The 24,436-nt window shown below is 49.5% G+C and overlaps 1 protein-coding gene across 1 annotated transcript in view; it reads left to right on the top strand.

The window, feature by feature from the left end:
- The first annotated feature begins 2,220 nt into the window (after positions 1 to 2,220).
- The window catches only part of LOC148523962 (olfactory receptor 6N1-like), a 36,191-nt gene continuing 13,975 nt past the window's right edge, over positions 2,221 to 24,436 (top strand). The window contains exon 1 of the mRNA XM_088472454.1: positions 2,221 to 2,307. Coding sequence (XP_088328580.1) covers positions 2,221 to 2,307 — 87 coding nt within the window. The remainder of the gene's footprint in view (positions 2,308 to 24,436) is intronic.

Genomic DNA, 24,436 nt, shown 5'->3' with positions numbered 1-24,436 from the left:
CTATCATTTAACCCCTGGTGAACTAGCAATATTCCATCACTAAACAGGGTGCTTATCTTTCCTCAAACTTATTCAAATATTCAGATCTATTAAGTCACCCATTGTTTGAATCTTACATTATGCTAATTCACTTACTTAACTACTAACTAGAAATAACCACATGGACAACTATGTGGAATTAAAAGAGGACACAGCCAAAATGTATTGATCAATTTGTAATTAGAAAGATGGTGGCAGTAAAAAAATCAGCTCCAAGGCTACAGCCCAGCAAATATATTTGACTAAATAAGAGGCGGATTACCGCCCGGCGTAAACTGGCCTGAGGTAGAACCATTCTCCCTTAATTGGCATAGCCTTGACCCCTCCCTAAGATGATGGCCCGTTCCCCCCCCCGCCAAGGGGAATGACCAACTCGCCACTATCAAAAGGCAAATGCTACCCAGGCACTCTAACGCTATAATAGGGGCAGCACAGATGGTGTAATGGTTAGCATTACTGCCTCACAGCGCTAAGGTTGTAGGTTCGATTCCAGCTACAGCCTTAACTGTGTGGAGTGTGTATTTTCTCCCTGTGCTTGCGTGGGTTTCCTCCGGGTAGTCCGGTTTCCTCCCACACTCCAAAAATATACTGGTAGGTTAATTGGCCCCTAATAAAGTTAACCCTAGAGTGTATGTGTGTGTGCATGTGGTAGGGAACATCGATTGTAAGCTCCACTGGGGCAGGGACTGATGTGAATTCCAAATATTCTCTGTAAAGCGCTGCGGAATATGTGTGCACTATATAAATAACTGATAATAATAATAATAGGCTGCCTAGGAGCACTGCTTCCCACCAAAGCTTGGCTCAAAGAGCCGAGCCCCACCACCCATCAGGAAATAATCGCACACCAAGGAAGACTGCAATGTTTCGAATATAACATTCTAGACCTGCACCTGAGAGGTGTATCCCATCGGGCCTACAAAAACTCCTCCCCTTGTAAGGCAATCGAAGGTGCCAATATAACACGCCTGTCCATTAGTGACCGGACTAGGTATTACCGCCAGCTTACCCTACTGCTGGCCATCTCTAGCAGACTATTTGCAGGTCCTTTCTAATAGCAAGTATAAGAGCAATGCAATCACAAGTTCCCCCGATCATTGCCCCCCAAATGTATCACCATTGGGGGTCCCAAATCTGGCTTCTGCTGTCCATAAACATCTAATGAAAGCCACCCTAGGACATGCCCCTAAAACTAAACCACTGATTCTTATTAGTACCTGATAAGTGCGGGCCTGAAGTGCTAAAGGATGCTCCTTAGCCCAATAGATACATGAACCACACCCGACAGTTAGCATTCCTATAAACCTGCAAAAAGGGGTTAATCCTGCCCGTATAGGCTAAAACACTTTATAGAGAAACAGCCTAGCCAAGGGAAGGAATACAATAGTTGGGTGACCCATCTGAAGGTGAAAAACAGCAAACCTCTTTGAGGATAAATCTGAAAAGCCCTTCAAAATCCATAGTGGCAATAGGCATAAGGTCCCTGGGTTTTCCAACAAACTCGCAAGAAGCGCTGCTAACTATGCAACTTATCGCCGCGCAACTATTGTATGCTGACTACCATTGACCTAAATGTATTAAGGCGTCAATGGAAGCACCTGCAGCTGCCATGCAAATTGCCACCCCAATAATGAAATATGTGTGCCAAACTAATCTGGCCGCAATTCTAAAGCAAACAAACAGTTGTGAAAAACCCTTGTGTAAAACCTAGATAATGTTGTCTGAGTGGCGTAGATGAGCCAGCGTGCACTGCCTGTGTGCCGTAACCTATTAAACGTATGGCCAAGCTGACTAGGATTGGTGAAAGAGTGAGATAGAGGTCCATCGCCCTTTAGCAAGCTGATCAGTTTATTAATCCATGAATACGACACAATTATAGGTTATACTGAAAACTTCATTCTCAAACAGCAACCCGTTGATGTCTAACTTATCTTGCTTGAGAACAAACCATCAATATACAGATCTCTAAATAAGATAACCACAATGCCAAATTAATGAGTTGGTCCTCTTAATAAACCAATGCGATACACGACCCTGTAATTAACGGATCCTTTAAATTTGATAGCTCAGTAGGTCTTCATGGAAACATTTAGAATGAGGCACTACAGCCTGTCCTCTCTCTACCTTAGCTAATAAAAAACCATCAGTTTGCAACCGACATGCCAGGAAACTTTGCGAAACATGAAAACGCTAGACCAAGCTGCCGACGTGGACGCTTCTGAACGGCTTTGCTCGTGCCATTTCCAAATGATTCTAACAGGTATGCATGTAATGGCGAACCTCCTTTACCCTCATAAGCCAAGAAACCTTGCTAAACATTACGAGCCATCAACTAAATCCTCAGCATACGCGAAGCCAATGACGTCAAAACAAACTACTTAACTTCCGGCGCTACAACCAGCCGATATTAACAGGACCAGGGTAATCTCAGCAAAAAAGGGGGAAGGCCAGCCCCCGAAACCCAATCCATGTACAACGAGACAAGAACATCTGCTATTCCGAACTCCACTCCCGGAACGTGCCGTGCCCTAACATCTATGCTCCTGCGCAAACACAAAGAGGTGAAAAAACGCCTAAACAAACTCAAAGCCGGAAGGAACTCCGGCCCCGCAAATATTGATAACATGAACTACACCTAAGATATTCCTGCATAACATAATCCTACTGCTGCCAAGTCTGGTAGCCCGGATTTCGGATGCAACCATGTTTGGAAAAAAAATTCCAAAAAACAGCATACTGTCAGTTAGAGCTTGCCGCATCCATGAATCCGGCCAAATTCTCACGCACAGTCCCCACTGATAACTCCCCAAAAATTATGGAACTAGACGCATCTTTAAACAAATGAACCCGTAATTGTCCACCTGAGTAGGTGGTCAATTCTTAACTCCGTTGAACTCCCGAAATATAACCCATCAACCATGCAGATCCTCCCACAAGTCCTGAGACAAGCGAAACTGGTGAGATTTTGACTCCTGGCTATGGAGCGGTCCAAACACAGCCAATTTCCTGCCCATAGTTATTACTCTACAATCAAAACTCTTGTCCTAAAAGCAATCGCAATTGCTTTAGAGACAATTCCCAATAATTCTACCAACTTTAAACCAAATGCAATCGGCAAAGACCTAGCAAAATGTCGATATCTATCCCCAGAGACAACAAATGTGCAAACAGAGACCTTAGTTTTGTTGAGAGAAACTGGTACGCCTAGAATCAGGGCCGGCGCTTCCTCTAGGTAAGCTTAGGCAGCTTCCTAGGGGCGCTGACCACTAGAGGGTGCCCGGCCCTCCGATCACCCCCCCATTTCCCGGGTGCCCACTGAGATTGCGCTACCAGCGGGCACCCGGCTCCTTCTCTACCTCCCCTGGCTGCACTCTGCTCCTTGCTACCTCCCCCGGCGCCAGCTGGAGGACGGAGCTCACTCCTGAGCTCTATCTTCCGGGTCCCACAGTGCACTATGGGAGTGACATCATGACGTCACTCCCATAGTGCCGAGAAGCGGGCCCCGGGATGGATGGCAGCGGGCACTGGAGCTGGGTTTAAGGTAAGTGTTTTTTTTTTTTTTTTAGTGTGTGTATGTATGTATGGGGGCAGTACAGGGGGCATTACAGGGGCCACACTACTGGGGGCACTACAGGGGCCTTACTATTGGGGGCACTACTGGGGCCACACTACTGGGGGCACTACAGGGGTCATTACATGGGCCGCATTACAGGGCGCACTACTGGGGGTACTACAGGGGCCACACTACAGGGCCTTACTACTGGGGGCACTACAGGGGCCTTACTACTGGGGGCACTACAGGGGCCTTACTACTTGGGGCATCATATGGGGGCATTACAGGGACCTTATTATTGGGGGAACTACAGGGGCCTTACTACTGGGGGCACTACAGGGGCATTACTATTGGGGACAATACAGGGGCCTTACTACAGGGGCCTTAATACTGGGGGCACTACAGGGGCCTTTACTACTGGGGGCACTGAAGTGGACATTACTACTGGGGGCACTACTACAGGGGGCATTACTTTTATGGGCATTATTACTGCTGGGGGCACTGCATAAGGGGCACCATTACAGTGGGCATTGCATAAGGGGCATCATTGCAAGTGGGCATTTAGTGTTTTAGGTGTACTACTACTGTGGGCATTGTGTAAGACCTAAGATAAGGGGGGACCCTTAAAAATGTTGCTATGGGGCCCAAAAAGTTCTAGTTACACCCCTGATATTGTGTGTGTCTATGTATGTATTTGTGTGTGTGTGTGTGTATATGTGTATATATATATATATATATATTATATAAAAAGTGTGTGTATGTATATATACATACTTCTGCCTGCGCCCCCTCTTCGTACTCATTTAGCCCCTCATGTGAAAATGACTTTGCACAGTAGCAGATAAGTTTTGTGTTTTCTATATATTATATATATATATATAAATATTTATTTAACACACTCATACACCACTCCACCTATGCAATGTAATTTTTACCTGAGGGGCTAAATGAGTACAGGGGCAGGGGCAAATGCAGAAGTTTTGCCTAGGGTGCCTAGAAGTCTAGCACCGGCCCTGACTAGAATCGATAAAAAACTCCAGTAAAGAAAAGTAATTCTTGCAAACTAAGAACCACCGAGTGCCCCCGCTACCAATAAAGCCAACCAAGAATTGGTCTGCCCTGCGTGTACGTGCTGGCACGCACCATTGCTAGTGAGCTGCAACATTCGATGAACAAAAGGAATCAGAACAACCCACCATAAAGAACTTATCCACGGAATAATTTCCAGCGACTCAAAATTCCTGAAACAGAAAAAATACTGAGAGAAAGTGGCATTAAACAAAAAGTGTACAATATCACCTTTGTCAGGTGAGCTCGTTCCAAAAACTTTGCACCCTCTCCAGTGCCTGTTCGAAGGATTGATACACCTTGTGGAAAACTGCCGAATCGAACGCATCATTGACGTATCACCGTTCTTGGTAGAAAAGTTGCAGAATAAATCTAAAGTTGTCCGTCACCCTCCTCGGTACAAACCCCAACGGCAAAGTGCAAGACAAGAAAGGGTCACACATATGCCCCAATCTAATCTCCGCTACCAAAACTACTAACGAATACTGGGTTATTGCGTATGGACTGATGTTTTCGTTGGGAATACGACATATATACCGTGCGTTAAAAGCAAATGCAAACCCAAATTAACAACCACCTAACACTATGTAATACCCCCTCGCTATTCGTATTGATATCCCCTCGACCCACTCCTGTACCACCAATGCGGCTATATTAATGGCCGATGGCTGTCACCACATGGCATGCACAATTTATGCACCTACGCCCGACTAATTGTTGCAGTGGGCATTATTGAATGCATAGCCTTCACCGCCCTGGCACTTGAGGTACTTCGACCGGCTGGACAGTACTGCCTCCAGGCCATCGTGAAACCCATAGTTATGCAGGACTGTCAAGTAACCTTCAACCAAAAAACTCCACGACCTTGGATCATGAACTGAAACTGCGAATAAGAACAAGCCAGCTAACCAAATCAGGGACAAAACTACAGTAATCGACCCCAACATGCTAACAAGGCCCTAGTCTGAAACAACACAGAGAGAGCATACAAACTCCACATAGACATAGACTTGTTGGGATTCAAACCTGAACCCTCGGTACTGTGAGGCAGAAATGCTAACCACTACACCAATCATGCTGCCCGTTCATACCTTTAGCATCCGCCATACTGGCAAACATGCCCACCAACTTGCTTTACCTAAGCCGCTCCCTGAAACCAGAGTACATGGTAGCATAACAAATTCCCCACAGTCGGGGGCTGCCATAACTTTAACCCCAAATCACCTAAGTAGGGCTGCGTTTGTACAATGGACCCCATGCCCCGCTGCAACCTGTACCCTGGCTGCTAATGTAGCGCTAGATCTCTTTGGGCTTTTATGCTTACCCTTAATCGTTTTCGCAAACACCTCTGAAACTGACAGGGCCTACGGTGTATCTGTAAGAATCTCTATGCACAGCAAAGAAAAATAAAACACTGCTCAAAAAGAGAACAACATGCTCACGTGATCCTGTGGATGAAGGCCCAGCCCCAACCGACTGCCCGCTGACGCTTGTCCCTCGCTGCGCGGTGCGCCCACCACCTTCTGAACATCCTGGAACGCCAAAGGCACCTCCTGTGGAACCTTGGAAGACTCCTAGATGCAACCTTAGGACTTGAAATAAAACACATTAGGTGGAAGCATGGGGCATGACCACTTTCAGCTAATCAGGATGGTGGAACGGTGGTGGCATGCCCTGGGGTAGTGGAATGCAGGGCGGCTGTAATTGCTATGGAACAGGGGGCTAAATGTGAAAATGGGGACAGTTGATAAAACCTGGGGCACAAAATATTGTTATGAGGGGGGGAGGGGGGGTAGCCGGTGTGCAACAATGGGTGGTAGCTGGGAGCGGGTGCATGATAGCATGCAAGCCGTGTAGGTATTGTTACCAGTGCAGGGGAGGGGGGCAGCCCAGCGTGGATGGAGGGGGGGATTGATGAGGCCCCGAGGCATGTTACATGCACTGCGGGGGGAGGGGATACGGAGGGGGGGAAGCAATCACTGGTGCCAAGTAATGTGGCAAAGAAGTGCACTAGGGGGTGCCCCCTGCTTATTGCATGGGGGCAGGAGGCAGCAGTGGCCATCATGGCCTTGGTCTGCTACTGGGTGGGCTAATATGGCCACCGGGTTGTGGTGGGCGGAGCCAGGCGGTAGTGGGGAGCGAGGGGTGGCCTTGGCCGGGTGAGCATGCACAGCCCAGCGGGGGATGCCTGGCCGCCTGCGGAGCTCCCCGGGAGCCAGGCTGCTGGTGAGCCGGGAATCGCTGCGCCAGCACCGGGTCTCCCGGTGCTCGTGCTGAAGAGTGGAGAGTGCGAAGCTCCCCCACCAGGCAATGCATGGGGGGCAATATAACGCCAGCACACGTGAAGAAGGGGAGGAAGGCGCGGGCCGGCGGGCTGACCGCTGGGACACGCCTGCGAGGAGGGGCGGCTGCTGGGTGATGGGGGTTAGGAGCATGGTGGTGGGGGAAGTGGTGCTGGGCATATTGAAAGCTGCAGGGTGGAGGGGGGTATGAAGGGTATGAAACAAAGCAGGGGAAGGAGGTGAAACAAGGAAGGGTAGGAGCTGGTTGGAATGAGATAAGGATGACAGGAAGGATTAATAGTAGAGAGGATGTAAGAAGAAAAGGGGGAATTGGATCAGAGAAAGATAGACAGATCAAACAATATGTGACACTTAGCCAGCCTGGTTCCAGAACTGGACAAGAGGAAGATGGCTCCTCTTCCAGGCTATTTATAATGCATAGTATGGGCCCTGCCCTCTATTGCTGCTATAGGCTATTATTTTTGATGGACACATTCCTGACTACGCCCTCTCCTATCATTTAACCCCTGGTGAATTAGCAATATTCCATCACTAAACAGGGTGCTTTATCTTTCCTCAAACTTATTCAAGTATTCGGATCTATATGTATTTTCATCACTGTTTTTAGTAGGCATTAAAGATATACCTCCAAACAGGTGTATCTACATATAAAATCTACTCAGAATACAGTAGGTCCCATCTCCAGGGTAAATGCCACACTTATATGTGTCTGCTCTTTCTGTACTTCAACTGCTCTTGAACTCCCTTGACCCATCTCTCGAGACCTAGATGGACACAAGTGCAATTTCTTCACCAATTTCATGATTTTATTTACTACACATGTGCATTCAAGTTGAATTTTACGCCTGCCAGTTGGACTTTCATCCAAATCTCAGACCTAATTTGTTTTGACTATTTGCCAAAGTGATGTTGGCATTGGCTGTTTCTCTCATCCTGTCCAGAATTTGGTGCACTTTTTGCTGAGAATAATGTATCAAGCACTTGTAGGGTCTAAGCTGTTGTGTTAGACAATGGCCTTTAGGCAGAAATTGGAAACTAAGGGGATAATATAATTACCACTGACTGGTGCATATATTCTGACAGGGGCTAAGGCGGTTTGTGTCACAAAAAAACGGAATTTAGTCACTCTTACCCTGTCCTGCAGTGCTCTACAAAAGTAGGCTATTCTGTCCCAATGCGCTGTCAATCCATTTACTGAGGTTCATGGGTACAGCCATGTTGTCTCTGATTAGGTGAGCACCTTTATCCAGTATCTACCAGTCTCCTGCGCTCACATGACCACTTCAACAAATCACTGACAAAAGCATCCTATTTAAGCCTGCACCTGACACAAGCACCTGGTCGGAACAATGTGGCTCTTTACCTTCCAGTGATCTCACTCACGAGTAAGTGCTAACTCTGATTCACTTTCTGAAACTGTGCTACTGGAATCCTGCAAGCTGCTGCCTCTGAGTATTCCATCAACACTGCAGTCCTGTGCTGTGTGCTGCTTCCATGCCTTCACCTATGGTACCAGCCTGTTTTCAAGTATTGGTTCCAGTCCAGCTCAACTACTGTTATTCTCACTGGTCTCATTCTGGTCCAAGTCTGCAGTCCTATTCCAGCTGGCTGCTGCTATCTCCAGTCTCACTCCAGTTTAAGCCTGCAGTTCCACCCCGGCTGGCTGTTGCTCTCTTCGGCTACTCTGTTGTTGCCTCTAGTCCCAGTCCTGTTGAAGCCACTGGTTACATTCTAGCTACTCTGCAGTTACCTCTGGTTCCAGTCTGGTTCAAGACTCCGGTTCCACTCCAACTACTCTATAGTTACCTTGGTCCCAGTCCAGTTCAAGTGTCATGTTCTACTATGGCTACACTGCAGTTAACTGCAGTCCCAGTATGGTTTAATCCTCCAGCCCTGCTCCGGCTACTCTGCAGTTACCTCCAGTCCCAGTCCTGTTGAAGCCACTGGTTACATTCTAGCTACTCTGCAGTTACCTCTGGTTCCAGTCTGGTTCAAGACTCCGGTTCCACTCCAACTACTCTATAGTTACCTTGGTCCCAGTCCAGTTCAAGTGTCATGTTCCACTATGGCTACACTGCAGTTAACTGCAGTCCAGTATGGTTTAATCCTCCAGCCCTGCTCCGGCTACTCTGCAGTTACCTCCAGTCCCAGTCCTGTTCAAGCCTCCACTCAGGCTATTCTGCTGCTTCCTCCGGTTCCACTACAGTTTAAAACTCCAGTTCCATTCCGGCTCCACATCTGCAACCTTCAGTTCTTATCCGGTTCATCTACAGTCCAGGTCTGCAAGTTATTCTTCTATTCCAACCTGCTTGTATTCTGAAGCTGTCAGGGCATCTCAATGCTCTCATAGTGCTTCCAGTGCCAAGTCTTCTGCCACAGTGACCTCATCTACTAACAAGTCCCCTGAATATATCCCTCCTCTCTTACTGTACTTTGGTTTACTCCTGACCTGCATTATAATGCTTTTACTCAGCATTGCAGCTCCTGACCTACTCTCGTACTCACTATTCACCATACCAACGGAACTTCTATAGATGGTGGCCTTGTTGCCCCTTGGGTCCTCTCCTATAGAGTTTCTGCTACAGCATTAATTCCAGTTGTTGGCGACTGGGTGCTGGTTTTAGGTTCCTCTTTGAGGATTTAGGCTCCAATGACCAAGCTCTGATAATCTTTCTGCAGCATCTGTTTTTCAGATTCCAGACAGACTACCAATTACCTGAGTTACTTGCTGTGTTGTCCCCTGAGTTATCAAACACTGGTCCCAGAGCCTTAGCTCTATATTCAGAGTAAGGAGTTGAATTCCACTTAATTTGGTTCCAGGGGCAGAATGGGAGCCTTTCAGGTATCACTAACGCAGCCTCAGGCATTTACCTCATGATTTTCACCTATGAGTAGACATCTGATCCTATCACAAGTATTCTACTACAGCCCATCAGTCCATGGGTCCTCATCACATCCTAATTAATACTACTTAAGTTTGGGAGACCGGCACAAGAGTAGAAACTCTGAGTCAGGACACTGTTCAATTCCCTATTTCAGAGATGAGTTCCAGGTACATGGTGATCTTGGAGTCTCCAAGAGACTAATCTGTTCCTGATAATAAGGGGGTTCTGCCCAAGTGTGTCATGTGGCCATGCCATGTTGTAAAAATCAGGAAACTGCATTAATGACTGAAAGGTCATGGACACTCCATCTTAGAGGTGAGGTTGCATCTGCAAAAACCCTGTTGGGCCCCCATTGGTGCCTTGTCCATGGTTTTCTGTACAAGCAATGGCGTAACTACCGTGGGTGCAGTGGGTGCGGCTGCTATGGGGCCCGGACCAACCCGGGGCCCGGCCTTCCCCCCGCACCTACGGTGCCAGGCTGCTGTCCGCTGCCCTTCCCTCCGCACCACCCTCACTCCCCTATCAGTCTCCTCAATCCCCTCTACTGCACTTACCTGCTCCTTGGTTGCGTGCCCCCCTGCTCCGTGGTCACGTCTTCCCAGTCAGCTCCGCCTCCAGCTCTCCCCATTGGCTGATACTGGGAGAAGGTGTGGCCACCTCCTCCCACCATCATTCAGTGAGATGGAGCCAACCGGGAGGGAAGATGGGTCTGCCCTGCACAGTGCGACCAAGGGTCAGGTAAGCCGGTGTGCGGGGGGCCTCAGACCGGGGGGGTGCAAGAGCGGGACGAGATTGGGGGCCGCGGGCTGAGAGGTGGGCCCATAAAATTTTTGCTATGGGGCCCCTGTAGGTATAGTTACGCCTCTGTGTACAAGATACCTTTCCCCCTTTTGTATCCCTTGGTGAGATACAGATGTGTCCTTACTCAGTTTTGTGCTTAGTGTGACACATATTCACTAGAGTGGCACCAGATTTTGTGCTAAGGTTTTGTGAGTGTTTAGCATTTTTTACACTGCCATCCCTACTTTACTATACTTAACATGACACATAAAAGTGCATAAAATTAGCACAAATATTTACATATAATTAGAATAAAATTATGAAAAAAATAAAAGAATATTAGGGGAAAAGTAGAATTCTATTAGTGAAAAAGTAGCAAAGAGGGTGTTGAGCGGGTGGTGAGTGGGTTTGATGGCGGGGCCTGGCGGGGACCCGAGTCCACCACTCACCGCCAGTCTCCTCTCATCACGCCCATCCACTGGATTTCCTCTTAGCTGCGAGGGACAAGACTCCCCCCCTGTGGAGCTCTCTGCACCACATTGCGTCACAGCAAATACTTGTCACAGCCAGGGTATTTCAGCATGGCGCTAGGCGGGTGTTACCTGTGAGGTCGTTGTGGCGCGGGCTGTCTGGTGGCGGAGCTGGTGTATGGCAGGGGGCTTTGGCTGCGCGCATTGTTGTGCGGCCCTGTTGTCACTCTGCGCTGGTGAGGCCTGGCGCTGTCTCCGTTCCCTTTGGCATGGGCGCCGCCATCTTGCCTTCTGGCCATGTGATGCGGCTGGCCAATCCTGGTGAGTCACATGTTCCCTCCGGCCAGTAACAGCACGGCATGGGGTATTTAGGAAGGGTCAGTGCCTTCCTTCTTTGCCAGTGCAACGTGTATCTCAGCCTAGCTGAGAGGGAGTTCTCTGTGCTTTCCTGTTCCTGTGAATTCGCTGTCTGCCAGTCTGCCTGTCAGCTCCGAGCTCCCACTGGACTACCCCGCTTCCTCCATCACCCTTGCCCATACCTGAGTGCCTGAGCCTGCTGACATCCTGCGCTTCAGTTCACTACCTGTATACCTGGCTTGATTATTTTCAGTTTCACTACCTGCACACCTGGACAGCTTTAATTGTTTCTACTTGGACATTAACCCTTTTACTCCCACCACAGAACTCTTGTGCACATTTATATATTCCTGGACTTTTATTTACTGCCATTATCTGTCTACTCAAGCACTTATTAAAAATTCTAGTTTTATTTTTAAATCCGCTTCTGTGATCACTCCTGCTACCACCCCGGGTCCACAAACAACCCAGAACATCACAGTTTGCACTGTCCCCATGGAGCCGGCCACGGATCAGGAGTCAGGAGTGGATTTGTTCAGGTGCATTTCTGGTCGTTTAGAAAACCTGGAAAACATGCAGCATCAGATGGCTCAATTTCTGCAAGAGATGTCCAAGCGACAGGATAGTTTGCAAACTTCCTTTTCTACCCCTGGAGTACCAGTATCTACATCCGCTTTAGCGTCTGGGAACACAGGAGGCAGATCATCTCCCCGCTTACATCTTCCTTTACCAAGTAAATTTGATGGCAACCCTAAACTCTGCCGAGGATTCCTAAATCAGTGTGACATACATTTTACCCTGCAGCCTGACAACTTTCTAACTGCAAGAACTAAAGTGGCTTATATAGTCTCTCTGTTATCCGGCCAGGCCTTGGAATGGGCTTCTCCACTCTGGGAGCGCTCAGATCCGCTGCTGGATAATTACGCAGGCTTTGTGTCATCCTTCAGGAGGATTTTCGATGAACCTGGGCGTACTGTATCAGCATCATCAAACATCATGACACTGAGACAAGGGGTCCATCCTGTCAGTCAATATGCCATGCAATTTTAAATTTTAGCATCAGAGCTCAAATGGAATGAGGAAGCCCTCACCTCGACCTTCTGGCATGGGTTGTCAGACCGACTAAAGGATGATCTAGTCACTCGAGAGCTTCCTACTAATCTGAACGACATGATTTCATTGTGTATCAAAGTTGACCTACGCTTCAGGGAACGTCAGGCTGAAAAAACAGAACTGACCGGCAAAGGTCATTTACCCCCTCCATTTCTACCCATCCCATTCCTTCCCCTACTGAAGAGGAGCCTATGCAGGTGAATCATACACACCTCTCTAAAGAAGAACGTCAGAGAAGAATGCAAAAGTACCTCTGTCTGTGCTGCGGAGAGTCCGGTCACCTGCTGATCTCTTGCCCCCATAAACCGGGAAATGCCAAATCCTAACTGACCCTGGAGACATCAAGTTAGGAGTTATGAACCCGTCTCCAAAGATTAAAGATTTCACGATTACCCTAGCCTTGGATCTTAAACCCAAACCTGTCTTTGCTACTGCTCTACTCGACTCGGGAGCAGCCGGAAATTTCATAACGTCTAGTTTCATAGATAAATTTCAGATTCCTTGTTTGTCTCTCAACCATGCCATCTCTCTGACCACTATATACGGACGCCCTCTAACTAACGGGATAGTCACCAAAGAGACTCAACCAGTATTGGTCCGAATTGGGGCACTTCATTCTGAGTCCTTAAAATTCCTGGTGATATCAGAGGCCTCTCAAGAAATTGTTCTTGGTCTACCCTGGTTACGTCAACATAATCCCAGGATTGATTGGAGTTCTATGCAGATTCTGTCATGGGGTATGGACTGTCAGAAAACCTGTCTTCCAAAAATTCGACCTGTGAGAAAGACAGTTCCATTAGTTTCTTCTGCCATTCCCAAGGAATATCAGATGTTCGCCGACGTCTTCTCTGAACAACAAGCAAATATCTTACCCCCTCATAGGGAATGGGACTGTCCAATTGAATTGATACCTGATAAGATACCACCTCGCGGTCGTACCTATCCGCTGTCCTTGCCTGAGACTCAAGCCATGACCGAATACATCCGGGACAACCTGGCAAAGGGGTTCATTCGCCCCTCTACTTCACCTGCCGGAGCTGGGTTTTTCTTCGTTGGCAAGAAGGACGGTGGTCTAAGACCATGTATCGATTATTGAGGCCTTAATGACATTACTGTAAAGAATCAATACCCTCTTCCCCTGATTACTGAGTTGTTTGATAGGGTCAAGGGCTCTGTCATTTTTTCGAAATTAGATCTAAAGGGGCTTACAACCTCATTCGTATCCGAGCTGGCGATGAATGGAAGACCGCTTTTAATACCAGAGATGGACATTTCGAGTATTTAGCAATGCCTTTTGGATTGTGTAACGCCCCTGCTGTCTTTCAAAGTTTCGTTAATGAGATTTTCCGGGATCTGTTATATGTTTCTGTTGTTGTCTATCTGGATGACATACTGATTTTTTCACCCTCTGTGGCTAAACATCAAGAACATGTTAAAGAAGTTCTGACCCGTTTGAGAGAAAACCACCTTTACTGCAAACTGGAGAAGTGCGTCTTTGGAGTGCCCAGTGTACCTTTTCTCGGCTATGTAATATCTGGCTCCAGTTTAGAAATTGACCCCAAGAAGGAACAGGCAATTCTGGATTGGACCCGACCTCAGACACTGGAGGTCATCCAGAGATTGTTGGGCTTCGCCAATTATTATAGACGCTTCATTAAGGGATTTTCTACACTGCTGGCTCCCATTACAGCCTTGACCCGCAAAGGTGCTAATCCTGCCCAATGGTCACCTGAGGCAGAGTCTGCCTTTCATCTTCTAAAACAGGCCTTTATCTCAGCACCAGTTCTTCGACAACCGGATCTGGACAGGCCTTTTTCGTTGGAGGTAGACGCATCATCTGAAGCTGTGGGAGCAGTCTTGTCTCAACATTATGAGGACAACCGAGTCCATCCATGTGGGTTCTTTTCTAAAAAATTCTCTCCTGCCAAAAGGAACTACGCCATAGGTGAGCAAGAACTACTAGCTGTAAAGTTGGCGTTGAAGGAATGGAGATATTTGCTAGAAGGCTCCAAGTTTCCATTTACTGTATTTATGGACCATAGAAATCTCCTATTTCTCAAAAACCTCCAATGTGTGAGTCCTCGTTTGGCCCGCTGGGCAATATTCTTTGCCAGGTTTCAGTTCACCCTGACCTTCCGGTCTGGAGCACTTAATCAGAAGGCTGATGCCCTATCGAGATCTCTCCTCTGTGATGATCAATCTGAAAATCAAAGCAATACCCCTGTCTTGGAATCAAGAGTTTTCGCCACATTACAACTTCAGCCTCCTTCGGGAAAATCATTTGTGGCCCCGGAATTAAGGAAGCAGCTTCTCACTTGGGCACATTCCTCTCGCTTCGCAGGGCACTCAGGCACTCGGAAGACCTTGGAGTTCCTGAAAAGACACTATTGGTGGCATTCTATGAAGGCAGATGTAATGGAGTTTATCTCTTCCTGCTCCTCCTGTGCCCAGCATAAATCATCACGACAAGCTCCTCTGGGGAATTGCTTCCATTACCTACCCCATCACGTCCATGGACGCATCTCTCCATGGATTTCGTCACAGACCTGCCAGTCTCTCAAGGTTTCAACACTATCTGGGTTGTAATAGACCGATTTTCTAAGATGGTCCACTATATACCATTGAAGAAGTTACCTTTTGCCCCTGACCTGGCACAGTTGTTTGTCCAACACATATTTCGTCTACATGGCCTTCCAGCTGAAATTGTCTCTGACCGTGGTGTGCAGTTTACTGCAAAATTCTGGAGGGCTTTGTGCTCTGTTCTTCAAGTGAAGTTAAACTTTTCCACGGCCTACCATCCGCAAAGCAACGGCTTCACTGAGAGAGTTAATCAAGATCTAGAGACTTTCTTAAGAATTTTTATGTCATCTTCCCAGGACAATTGGGCTGCCTTGCTACCGTGGGCTGAGTTTGCACATAATGCTTCCTACCACTCGTCAACTAACCAAACGCCATTTCAGGTTGTATATGGCCTTCATCCTCGTTTTCCCGAATTCCGAAGCCTGCCTGTTTTCGATGTTCCGGCCGTGGAGGACACGGTGCGGAATATTGCTGCCATCTGGACTCAAGTATGGTCAGATTTGTTGAAGGCATCCTCTCGCTATAAGACCCAGGCCGATAAGAAGCGGAGAATAGTCCCACGCATGCAAGTAGGATACCAGGTCTGGTTGTCTACTCGGAACCTTCGTCTAAGAGTTCCGTCTATGAAATTCGCACCCCGCTTCATCGGTCCCTTCACCATAACAGAAGTCATTAATCCAGTGGCCTACCGTTTACAGTTACCCCCATACCTAAAAATTCCCAATTCCTTCCATGTTTCCTTATTAAAGCCCCTAGTCCTGAATAAGTTCCATAATACTCTACCTGCTTCTCCTCGAGTCCAGACGGAGAGAGGAGTTGAGTTTGAAGTCGCCCAGATCTTGGACTCTCGTCTGCGCAGAGGTCATCTTCAGTATTTGTTGGACTGGAAAGGTTACGGTCCAGAGGAACGTTGCTGGACCGATGCTCGTGATGTCCACGCTCCCACGCTCATCAGGAGATTCCATTCTGCCCATCCGGAGAAGCCTGGTGAGTGTCCTGAGGCCACCCCAAAAGGGGGGGGTACTGTCACGGCCAGGGTAATTCAGCATGGCGCTAGGCAGGTGTTACCTGTGAGGTCGTTGTGGCGCGGGCTGTCTGGTGGCGGAGCTGGTGTATGGCGGGGGGCTTTGGCTGCGCGCGTTGTTGTGCGGCCCTGTTGTCACTGTGCACTGGTGAGGCCTGGCGGTGTCTCCGTTCCGTTTGGCATAGGCGCCGCCATCTTGCCTTCTGGCCATGTGATGTGGCTGGCCAATCCTGGTGAGTCACATGTTCCCTCCGGCCAGTAACAGCACGGCATGGGGTATTTAGGAAGGGTCAGTGCCTTCCTTCTTTGCCAGTGCAACGTGTATCTCAGCCTAGCTGAGAGGGAGTTCTCTGTGCTTTCCTGTTCCTGTGAATTCGCTGTCTGCCAGTCTGCCTGTCAGCTCCGAGCTCCCACTGGACTACCCCGCTTCCTCCATCACCCTTGCCCATACCTGAGTGCCTGAGCCTGCTGACATCCTGCACTTCAGTTCACTACCTGCAAACCTGGCTTGATTATTTTCAGTTTCACTACCTGCATACCTGGACAGCTTTAATTGTATCTACTTGGACATTAACCCTTTTACTCCCACCACAGAACTCTTGTGCACATTATATATTCCTGGACTTTTATTTACTGCCATTATCTGTCTACTCAAGCACTTATTAAAAATTCTAGTTTTATTTTTAAATCCGCTTCTGTGATCACTCCTGCTACCACCCCGGGTCCACAAACAACCCAGAACATCTCAATACTATTTTTTCTATTTCTTTTTTTGTAAGGAGGTGTGGCCACATCTCCTTACATTAGGTCATATCCCTCAAAATCACCCGGGCCTGGAAAGGCTCTCTACAGCCCTGTGTGTCTATAGAGAAGTCTGTCAACGTGGCTAAAAGCAGAAAATCAGGTTGTCATACTGTACAGTACATTGTTGTTTGTCATGTATTTCATAGATAACTGTATTTGAATCCGGTCAGAAGGTCGACAGTAACCATGTCAACATTCACAATGTTGATGCCGCAATGTTCACATTAGAATGTCATGGCTCAAACTGTCGACAGGCAACATGTTGACATCCTCAGATTGTAGACATATTCACAATATGAAATGTTGACATGCTGAGGATGCAGATGGTTAGGATTAGGCACAGACAGGAGGGTTAGGCTGCATGAGGAGGTTAGGGTTAGGCACAGACAGGAGGGTTAGGCTGCAGGAGGAGGTTAGGGTTAGGCACAGACAGGAGGGTTAGGCTGCAGGAGGAGGTTAGGGTTAGGCACAGACAGGAGGGTTAGGCTGTGGGAGGAGGTTAGGGTTAGGCACAGACAGGAGGGTTAGGCTGGTGGAGGAGGTTAGGGTTAGGCACAGACAGGAGGGTTAGGCTGCTGGTGGAGGTTAGGGTTAGACACAGACAGGAGGATTAGGCTGCGGGAGGAGGTTAGGATTAGGCACAGACAGGAGGGTTAGGCTGCGTAAGGAGGTTAGGATTAGGCACAGACAGGAGGGTTAGGCTGCGTAAGGAGGTTAAGGTTAGGGACAGACAGGAGGGTTAGGCTGCGTAAGGAGGTTAGGGTTAGGCACAGACAGGAGGGTTAGGATGCGTAAAGAGGTTAGGGTTAGGCACAGACAGGAGGGTTAGGCTGCGGGAGGAGGTTAGGGTTAGGCACAGACAGGAAGGTTAGGCTGCGTAAGGAGTTTAGGTTTAGGCACAGACAGGAGAGTTGGGCTGCGTAAGGAGGTTAGGCACAGACAGGAAGGTTAGGCTGCGTGAGGAGGTCAGGGTTAGGCACAGACAGGAGGGTTAGGCTGCGGGAGGAGGTTAGGGTTAGGCACATACAGGAGGGTTAGACTGCGGGAGGAGGTTAGGGTTAGGCACAGACAGCAGGGTTAGGCTGCATAAGGAGGTTAGGGTTAGGCACAGACAGGAGGGTTAGGCTGCAGGAGGAGGTTAGGGTTAGGCACAGCCAGGAGTGTTAGGCTGCAGGAGGAGGTTAGGGTTAGGCACAAACAGGAGGGTACGGCTGTGGAAGGAGGATAGGGTTAGGCACAGATAGGAGGGTTAGGCTGTGTAAGGAGGTTAGGGTTTGGCACAGACAGGAGGGTTAGGCTGTGGGAGGAGGTTAGGGTTAGGCACAGACAGGAGGGTTAGGCTGCGGGAGTAGGTTAGGGTTAGGCACAGACAGGAGGGTTAAGCTGTGTATAGAGGTTAGGGTTAGGCACAGACAGCCGTTATTATATATTATATTTTAGCCAAGGTTGGGTCCTTTAATCTAGTTGCCATAGGTTAGCGGTCCCAATCTATATAGAAATTCTACAGTTGAACGTTTGCCAAAGTTATTGTATATGTGATTGCTATTATTGTGCAATATTTAACTAGGTTCCTTTAACAGATAGCCGACAAGACCTCTGTTCCTGGTTCCAGAGAAATAAAACTTACTTTACGGTGTCATTTACCTGTAGTGCACTACTGTGCTAACTGTTTATTGTATTGATGTAACACAGTATTTCTTGTGACTATTAACACCGAGTACATTGATGACCGGGCTTAACTGTTAATAAATGTTGATGCTTGCTGAATACCAATTGGTGTGATACTTTGGTGAGCTGACAAAGTGAATGACGATAGAAATTACAACCGGAATCACCCCCAATGCTGAGATGGGGTGTTACACAGAGGAGGGAGGAGGTTAGGGTTAGGCACAGACAGGAGAGTTAGGCTGTTGGAGGAGATTAGGGTTAGGCACAGACAGGAGGGTTAGGCTGTTGGAGGAGGTTAGGGTTAGGCACAGACAGGAGGGTTAGGCTGCGGGAGGAGGTTAGGGTTAGGCACAAACAGGAGGTTTAGTCTGTGGAAGGAGGTTAGGGTTAGGCACAAACCGCAGGGTTAGGCTGTGGGAGGAGGTTAGGGTTAGGCACAGACAGGAGGGTTAGGCTGTGGGATGAGGTTAGGGTTAGGCACATACAGGAGGGTTAGGCTGTGGGAGGAGGTTAGGGTTAGACACAGACAGGAGGGTTGGCTGTTGGAGGAGGTTAGGGTTAGGCACAGACAGGAGGGTTAGGCTGCGGGAGGAGGTTAGGGTTAGGCACAAACAGGAGGTTTAGTCTGTGGAAGGAGGTTAGGGTTAGGCACAAACTGCAGGGTTAGGCTGTGGGAGGAGGTTAGGGTTAGGCACAGACAGGAGGGTTAGGCTGTGGGATGAGGTTAGGGTTAGGCACATACAGGAGGGTTAGGCTGTGGGAGGAGGTTAGGGTTAGACACAGACAGGAGGGTTGGGCTGTGGGAGGAGGTTAGGGTTAGGTACAGACAGGAGGGTTAGGCTGCTGGAGGAGGTTAGGGTTAGGCACAGACAGGAGGGTTAGGCTGCGGGAGGAGGTTAGGGTTAGGCACAAACAGGAGGTTTAGTCTGTGAAAGGAGGTTAGGGTTAGACACAGACAGGAGGGTTAGGCTGTGGGAGGAGGTTAGGGTTAGGCACAGACAGGAGGGTTAGGCTGTGGGATGAGGTTAGGGTTAGGCACATACAGGAGGGTTAGGCTGTTGGAGGAGGTTAGGGTTAGATACAGACAGGACGGTTAGGCTGCAGGAGGAGGTTAGGGTTAGGTACAGACAGGAGGGTTAGGCTGCGGGAGGAGGTTAGTGTTAGGCACAAACAGGAGGTTTAGTCTGTGGAAGGAGGTTAGGGTTAGGCACAAACCGCAGGGTTAGGCAGTGGGAGGAGGTTAGGGTTAGACACAGACAGGAGGGTTAGGCTGTGGGAGGAGGTTAGGGTTAGGTACAGACAGGAGGGTTAGGCTGCTGGAGGAGGTTAGGGTTAGGCACAGACAGGAGGGTTAGGCTGTGGGAGGAGGTTAGGGTTAGGCACAGACAGGAGGGTTAGGCTGTGGGAAGAGGTTAGGGTTAGGCACAGACAGGAGGGTTAGGCTGTGGGAGGAGGTTAGGATTAGGCACAGGCAGGAGGGTTAGGCTGCGGGAGGAAGTTAGGGTTAGGCACAAACAGGAGGTTTAGTCTGTGGAAGGAGGTTAGGGTTAGGCACAATCCGCAGGGTTAGGCTGTGGGAGGAGGATAGGGTTAGATACAGACAGGAGGGTTAGGCTGTGGGAGGAGGTTAGGGTTAGGCACAGACAGGAGGGTTAGGCTGTGGGAGGAGGTTAGGGTTAGGCACAGACAGGAGGGTTAGGCTGTGGGAGGAGGTTAGGGTTAGGCACAGACAGGAGGGTTAGGCTGCGGGAGGAAGTTAGGGTTAGGCACAAACAGGAGGTTTAGTCTGTGGAAGGAGGTTAGGGTTAGGCACAAACCGCAGGGTTAGGCTGTGGGAGGAGGTTAGGGTTAGGCACAGACAGGAGGGTTAGGCTGTGGGATGAGGTTAGGGTTAGGCACATACAGGAGGGTTAGGCTGTGGGAGGAGGTTAGGGTTAGACACAGACAGGAGGGTTGGCTGTTGGAGGAGGTTAGGGTTAGGCACAGACAGGAGGGTTAGGCTGCGGGAGGAGGTTAGGGTTAGGCACAAACAGGAGGTTTAGTCTGTGGAAGGAGGTTAGGGTTAGGCACAAACTGCAGGGTTAGGCTGTGGGAGGAGGTTAGGGTTAGGCACAGACAGGAGGGTTAGGCTGTGGGATGAGGTTAGGGTTAGGCACATACAGGAGGGTTAGGCTGTGGGAGGAGGTTAGGGTTAGACACAGACAGGAGGGTTGGGCTGTGGGAGGAGGTTAGGGTTAGGTACAGACAGGAGGGTTAGGCTGCTGGAGGAGGTTAGGGTTAGGCACAGACAGGAGGGTTAGGCTGCGGGAGGAGGTTAGGGTTAGGCACAAACAGGAGGTTTAGTCTGTGAAAGGAGGTTAGGGTTAGACATAGACAGGAGGGTTAGGCTGTGGGAGGAGGTTAGGGTTAGGCACAGACAGGAGGGTTAGGCTGTGGGATGAGGTTAGGGTTAGGCACATACAGGAGGGTTAGGCTGTGGGAGGAGGTTAGGGTTAGACACAGACAGGACGGTTAGGCTGCGGGAGGAGGTTAGGGTTAGGTACAGACAGGAGGGTTAGGCTGCGGGACGAGGTTAGGGTTAGGCACAAACAGGAGGTTTAGTCTGTGGAAGGAGGTTAGGGTTAGGCACAAACCGCAGGGTTAGGCAGTGGGAGGAGGTTAGGGTTAGACACAGACAGGAGGGTTAGGCTGTGGGAGGAGGTTAGGGTTAGGTACAGACAGGAGGGTTAGGCTGCTGGAGGAGGTTAGGGTTAGGCACAGACAGGAGGGTTAGGCTGCGGGAGGAGGTTAGGGTTAGGCACAAACAGGAGGTTTAGTCTGTGAAAGGAGGTTAGGGTTAGACACAGACAGGAGGGTTAGGCTGTGGGAGGAGGTTAGGGTTAGGCACAGACAGGAGGGTTAGGCTGTGGGATGAGGTTAGGGTTAGGCACATACAGGAGGGTTAGGCTGTTGGAGGAGGTTAGGGTTAGATACAGACAGGACGGTTAGGCTGCAGGAGGAGGTTAGGGTTAGGTACAGACAGGAGGGTTAGGCTGCGGGAGGAGGTTAGGGTTAGGCACAAACAGGAGGTTTAGTCTGTGGAAGGAGGTTAGGGTTAGGCACAAACCGCAGGGTTAGGCAGTGGGAGGAGGTTAGGGTTAGACACAGACAGGAGGGTTAGGCTGTGGGAGGAGGTTAGGGTTAGGTACAGACAGGAGGGTTAGGCTGCTGGAGGAGGTTAGGGTTAGGCACAGACAGGAGGGTTAGGCTGTGGGAGGAGGTTAGGGTTAGGCACAGACAGGAGGGTTAGGCTGTGGGAAGAGGTTAGGGTTAGGCACAGACAGGAGGGTTAGGCTGTGGGAGGAGGTTAGGATTAGGCACAGGCAGGAGGGTTAGGCTGCGGGAGGAAGTTAGGGTTAGGCACAAACAGGAGGTTTAGTCTGTGGAAGGAGGTTAGGGTTAGGCACAATCTGCAGGGTTAGGCTGTGGGAGGAGGATAGGGTTAGATACAGACAGGAGGGTTAGGCTGTGGGAGGAGGTTAGGGTTAGGCACAGACAGGAGGGTTAGGCTGTGGGAGGAGGTTAGGGTTAGGCACAGACAGGAGGGTTAGGCTGTGGGAGGAGGTTAGGGTTAGGCACAGACAGGAGGGTTAGGCTGCGGGAGGAAGTTAGGGTTAGGCACAAACAGGAGGTTTAGTCTGTGGAAGGAGGTTAGGGTTAGGCACGAACCGCAGGGTTAGGCTGTGGGAGGAGGTTAGGGTTAGGCACAGACAGGAGGGTTAGGCTGTGGGATGAGGTTAGGGTTAGGCACATACAGGAGGGTTAGGCTGTGGGAGGAGGTTAGGGTTAGACACAGACAGGAGGGTTGGCTGTTGGAGGAGGTTAGGGTTAGGCATAGACAGGAGGGTTAGGCTGCGGGAGGAGGTTAGGGTTAGGCACAAACAGGAGGTTTAGTCTGTGGAAGGAGGTTAGGGTTAGGCACAAACTGCAGGGTTAGGCTGTGGGAGGAGGTTAGGGTTAGGCACAGACAGGAGGGTTAGGCTGTGGGATGAGGTTAGGGTTAGGCAAATACAGGAGGGTTAGGCTGTGGGAGGAGGTTAGGGTTAGACACAGACAGGAGGGTTGGGCTGTGGGAGGAGGTTAGGGTTAGGTACAGACAGGAGGGTTAGGCTGCTGGAGGAGGTTAGGGTTAGGCACAGACAGGAGGGTTAGGCTGCGGGAGGAGGTTAGGGTTAGGCACAAACAGGAGGTTTAGTCTGTGAAAGGAGGTTAGGGTTAGACACAGACAGGAGGGTTAGGCTGTGGGAGGAGGTTAGGGTTAGGCACAGACAGGAGGGTTAGGCTGTGGGATGAGGTTAGGGTTAGGCACATACAGGAGGGTTAGGCTGTGGGAGGAGGTTAGGGTTAGACACAGACAGGACGGTTAGGCTGCGGGAGGAGGTTAGGGTTAGGTACAGACAGGAGGGTTAGGCTGCGGGAGGAGGTTAGGGTTAGGCACAAACAGGAGGTTTAGTCTGTGGAAGGAGGTTAGGGTTAGGCACAAACCGCAGGGTTAGGCAGTGGGAGGAGGTTAGGGTTAGACACAGACAGGAGGGTTAGGCTGTGGGAGGAGGTTAGGGTTAGGTACAGACAGGAGGGTTAGGCTGTGGGAGGAGGTTAGGATTAGGCACAGGCAGGAGGGTTAGGCTGCTGGAGGAAGTTAGGGTTAGGCACAAACAGGAGGTTTAGTCTGTGGAAGGAGGTTAGGGTTAGGCACAATCCGCAGGGTTAGGCTGTGGGAGGAGGATAGGGTTAGATACAGACAGGAGGGTTAGGCTGTGGGAGGAGGATAGGGTTAGGCACAGACAGGAGGGTTAGGCTGTGGGAGGAGGTTAGGGTTAGGCACAGACAGGAGGGTTAGGCTGTGGGAGGAGGTTAGGGTTAGGCACAGACAGGAGGGTTAGGCTGCGGGAGGAAGTTAGGGTTAGGCACAAACAGGAGGTTTAGTCTGTGGAAGTAGGTTAGGGTTAGGCACAAACCGCAGGGTTAGGCTGTGGGAGGAGGTTAGGGTTAGACACAGACAGGAGGGTTAGGCTGTGGGAGGATGTTAGGGTTAGGCACAGACAGGAGGGTTAGGCTGCTGGAGGAGGTTAGGGTTAGGCACAGACAGCAGGGTTAGGCTTTGGAAGGAGGTTAGCGTTAGACACAGACAGGAGGGTTAGGCTGTGGGAGGAGGTTAGGGTTAGGCACAGACAGGAGGGTTAGGCTGCTGGAGGAGGTTAGGGTTAGGCACAGACAGCAGGGTTAGGCTTTGGAAGGAGGTTAGGGTTAGGCACTTACAGGAAGGTTAGGCTGCAGGAGGAGGTTAGGCACATACAGGAAGGTTAGGCTGCAGGAGGAGGTTTTGGGTTAGGCTGCAGGGGGGTTAGAGTTAGACACTGGGGTGAGGGTTAAGGTTAGGGTAAAGAAGAGAAAACTACCCGGAATGCTGGAGTATTACAGCTTCCATTATGGGAAGTGACTGTCTCATGACTGCCAGAAACTGGTAGAAGACGCTGGAGCCACCACTGCCACCCGGAGAAGGTAGGTGACCACTGAACCACCAGGGGTAGTTTGTTGACAGTTAATCAATATCATTCATGTAGACATGATAACTGGCGACAAATCATACCATATGACATATAATACAGTATGACACATACATATGACACCCATGTTGATTAGTCTGAACGCTCTTTGGTATTTTTCCTGAAATATTATGCTAATTTTTGGCAAATTTTGTGAGCATTTTGCATAACTGAAAGTGCCATTGTCTTGCATATATCAGAGCACTT

Source organism: Taudactylus pleione, unplaced genomic scaffold (genome assembly GCF_031769625.1).
Source record: "Taudactylus pleione unplaced genomic scaffold, aTauple2 ptg000124l, whole genome shotgun sequence".
Lineage (NCBI taxonomy): Eukaryota > Metazoa > Chordata > Amphibia > Anura > Myobatrachidae > Taudactylus > Taudactylus pleione.
The sequence above is the reverse complement of the archived record's forward strand: the minus strand, read 5'-3'. Positions and strand labels throughout refer to the sequence as shown.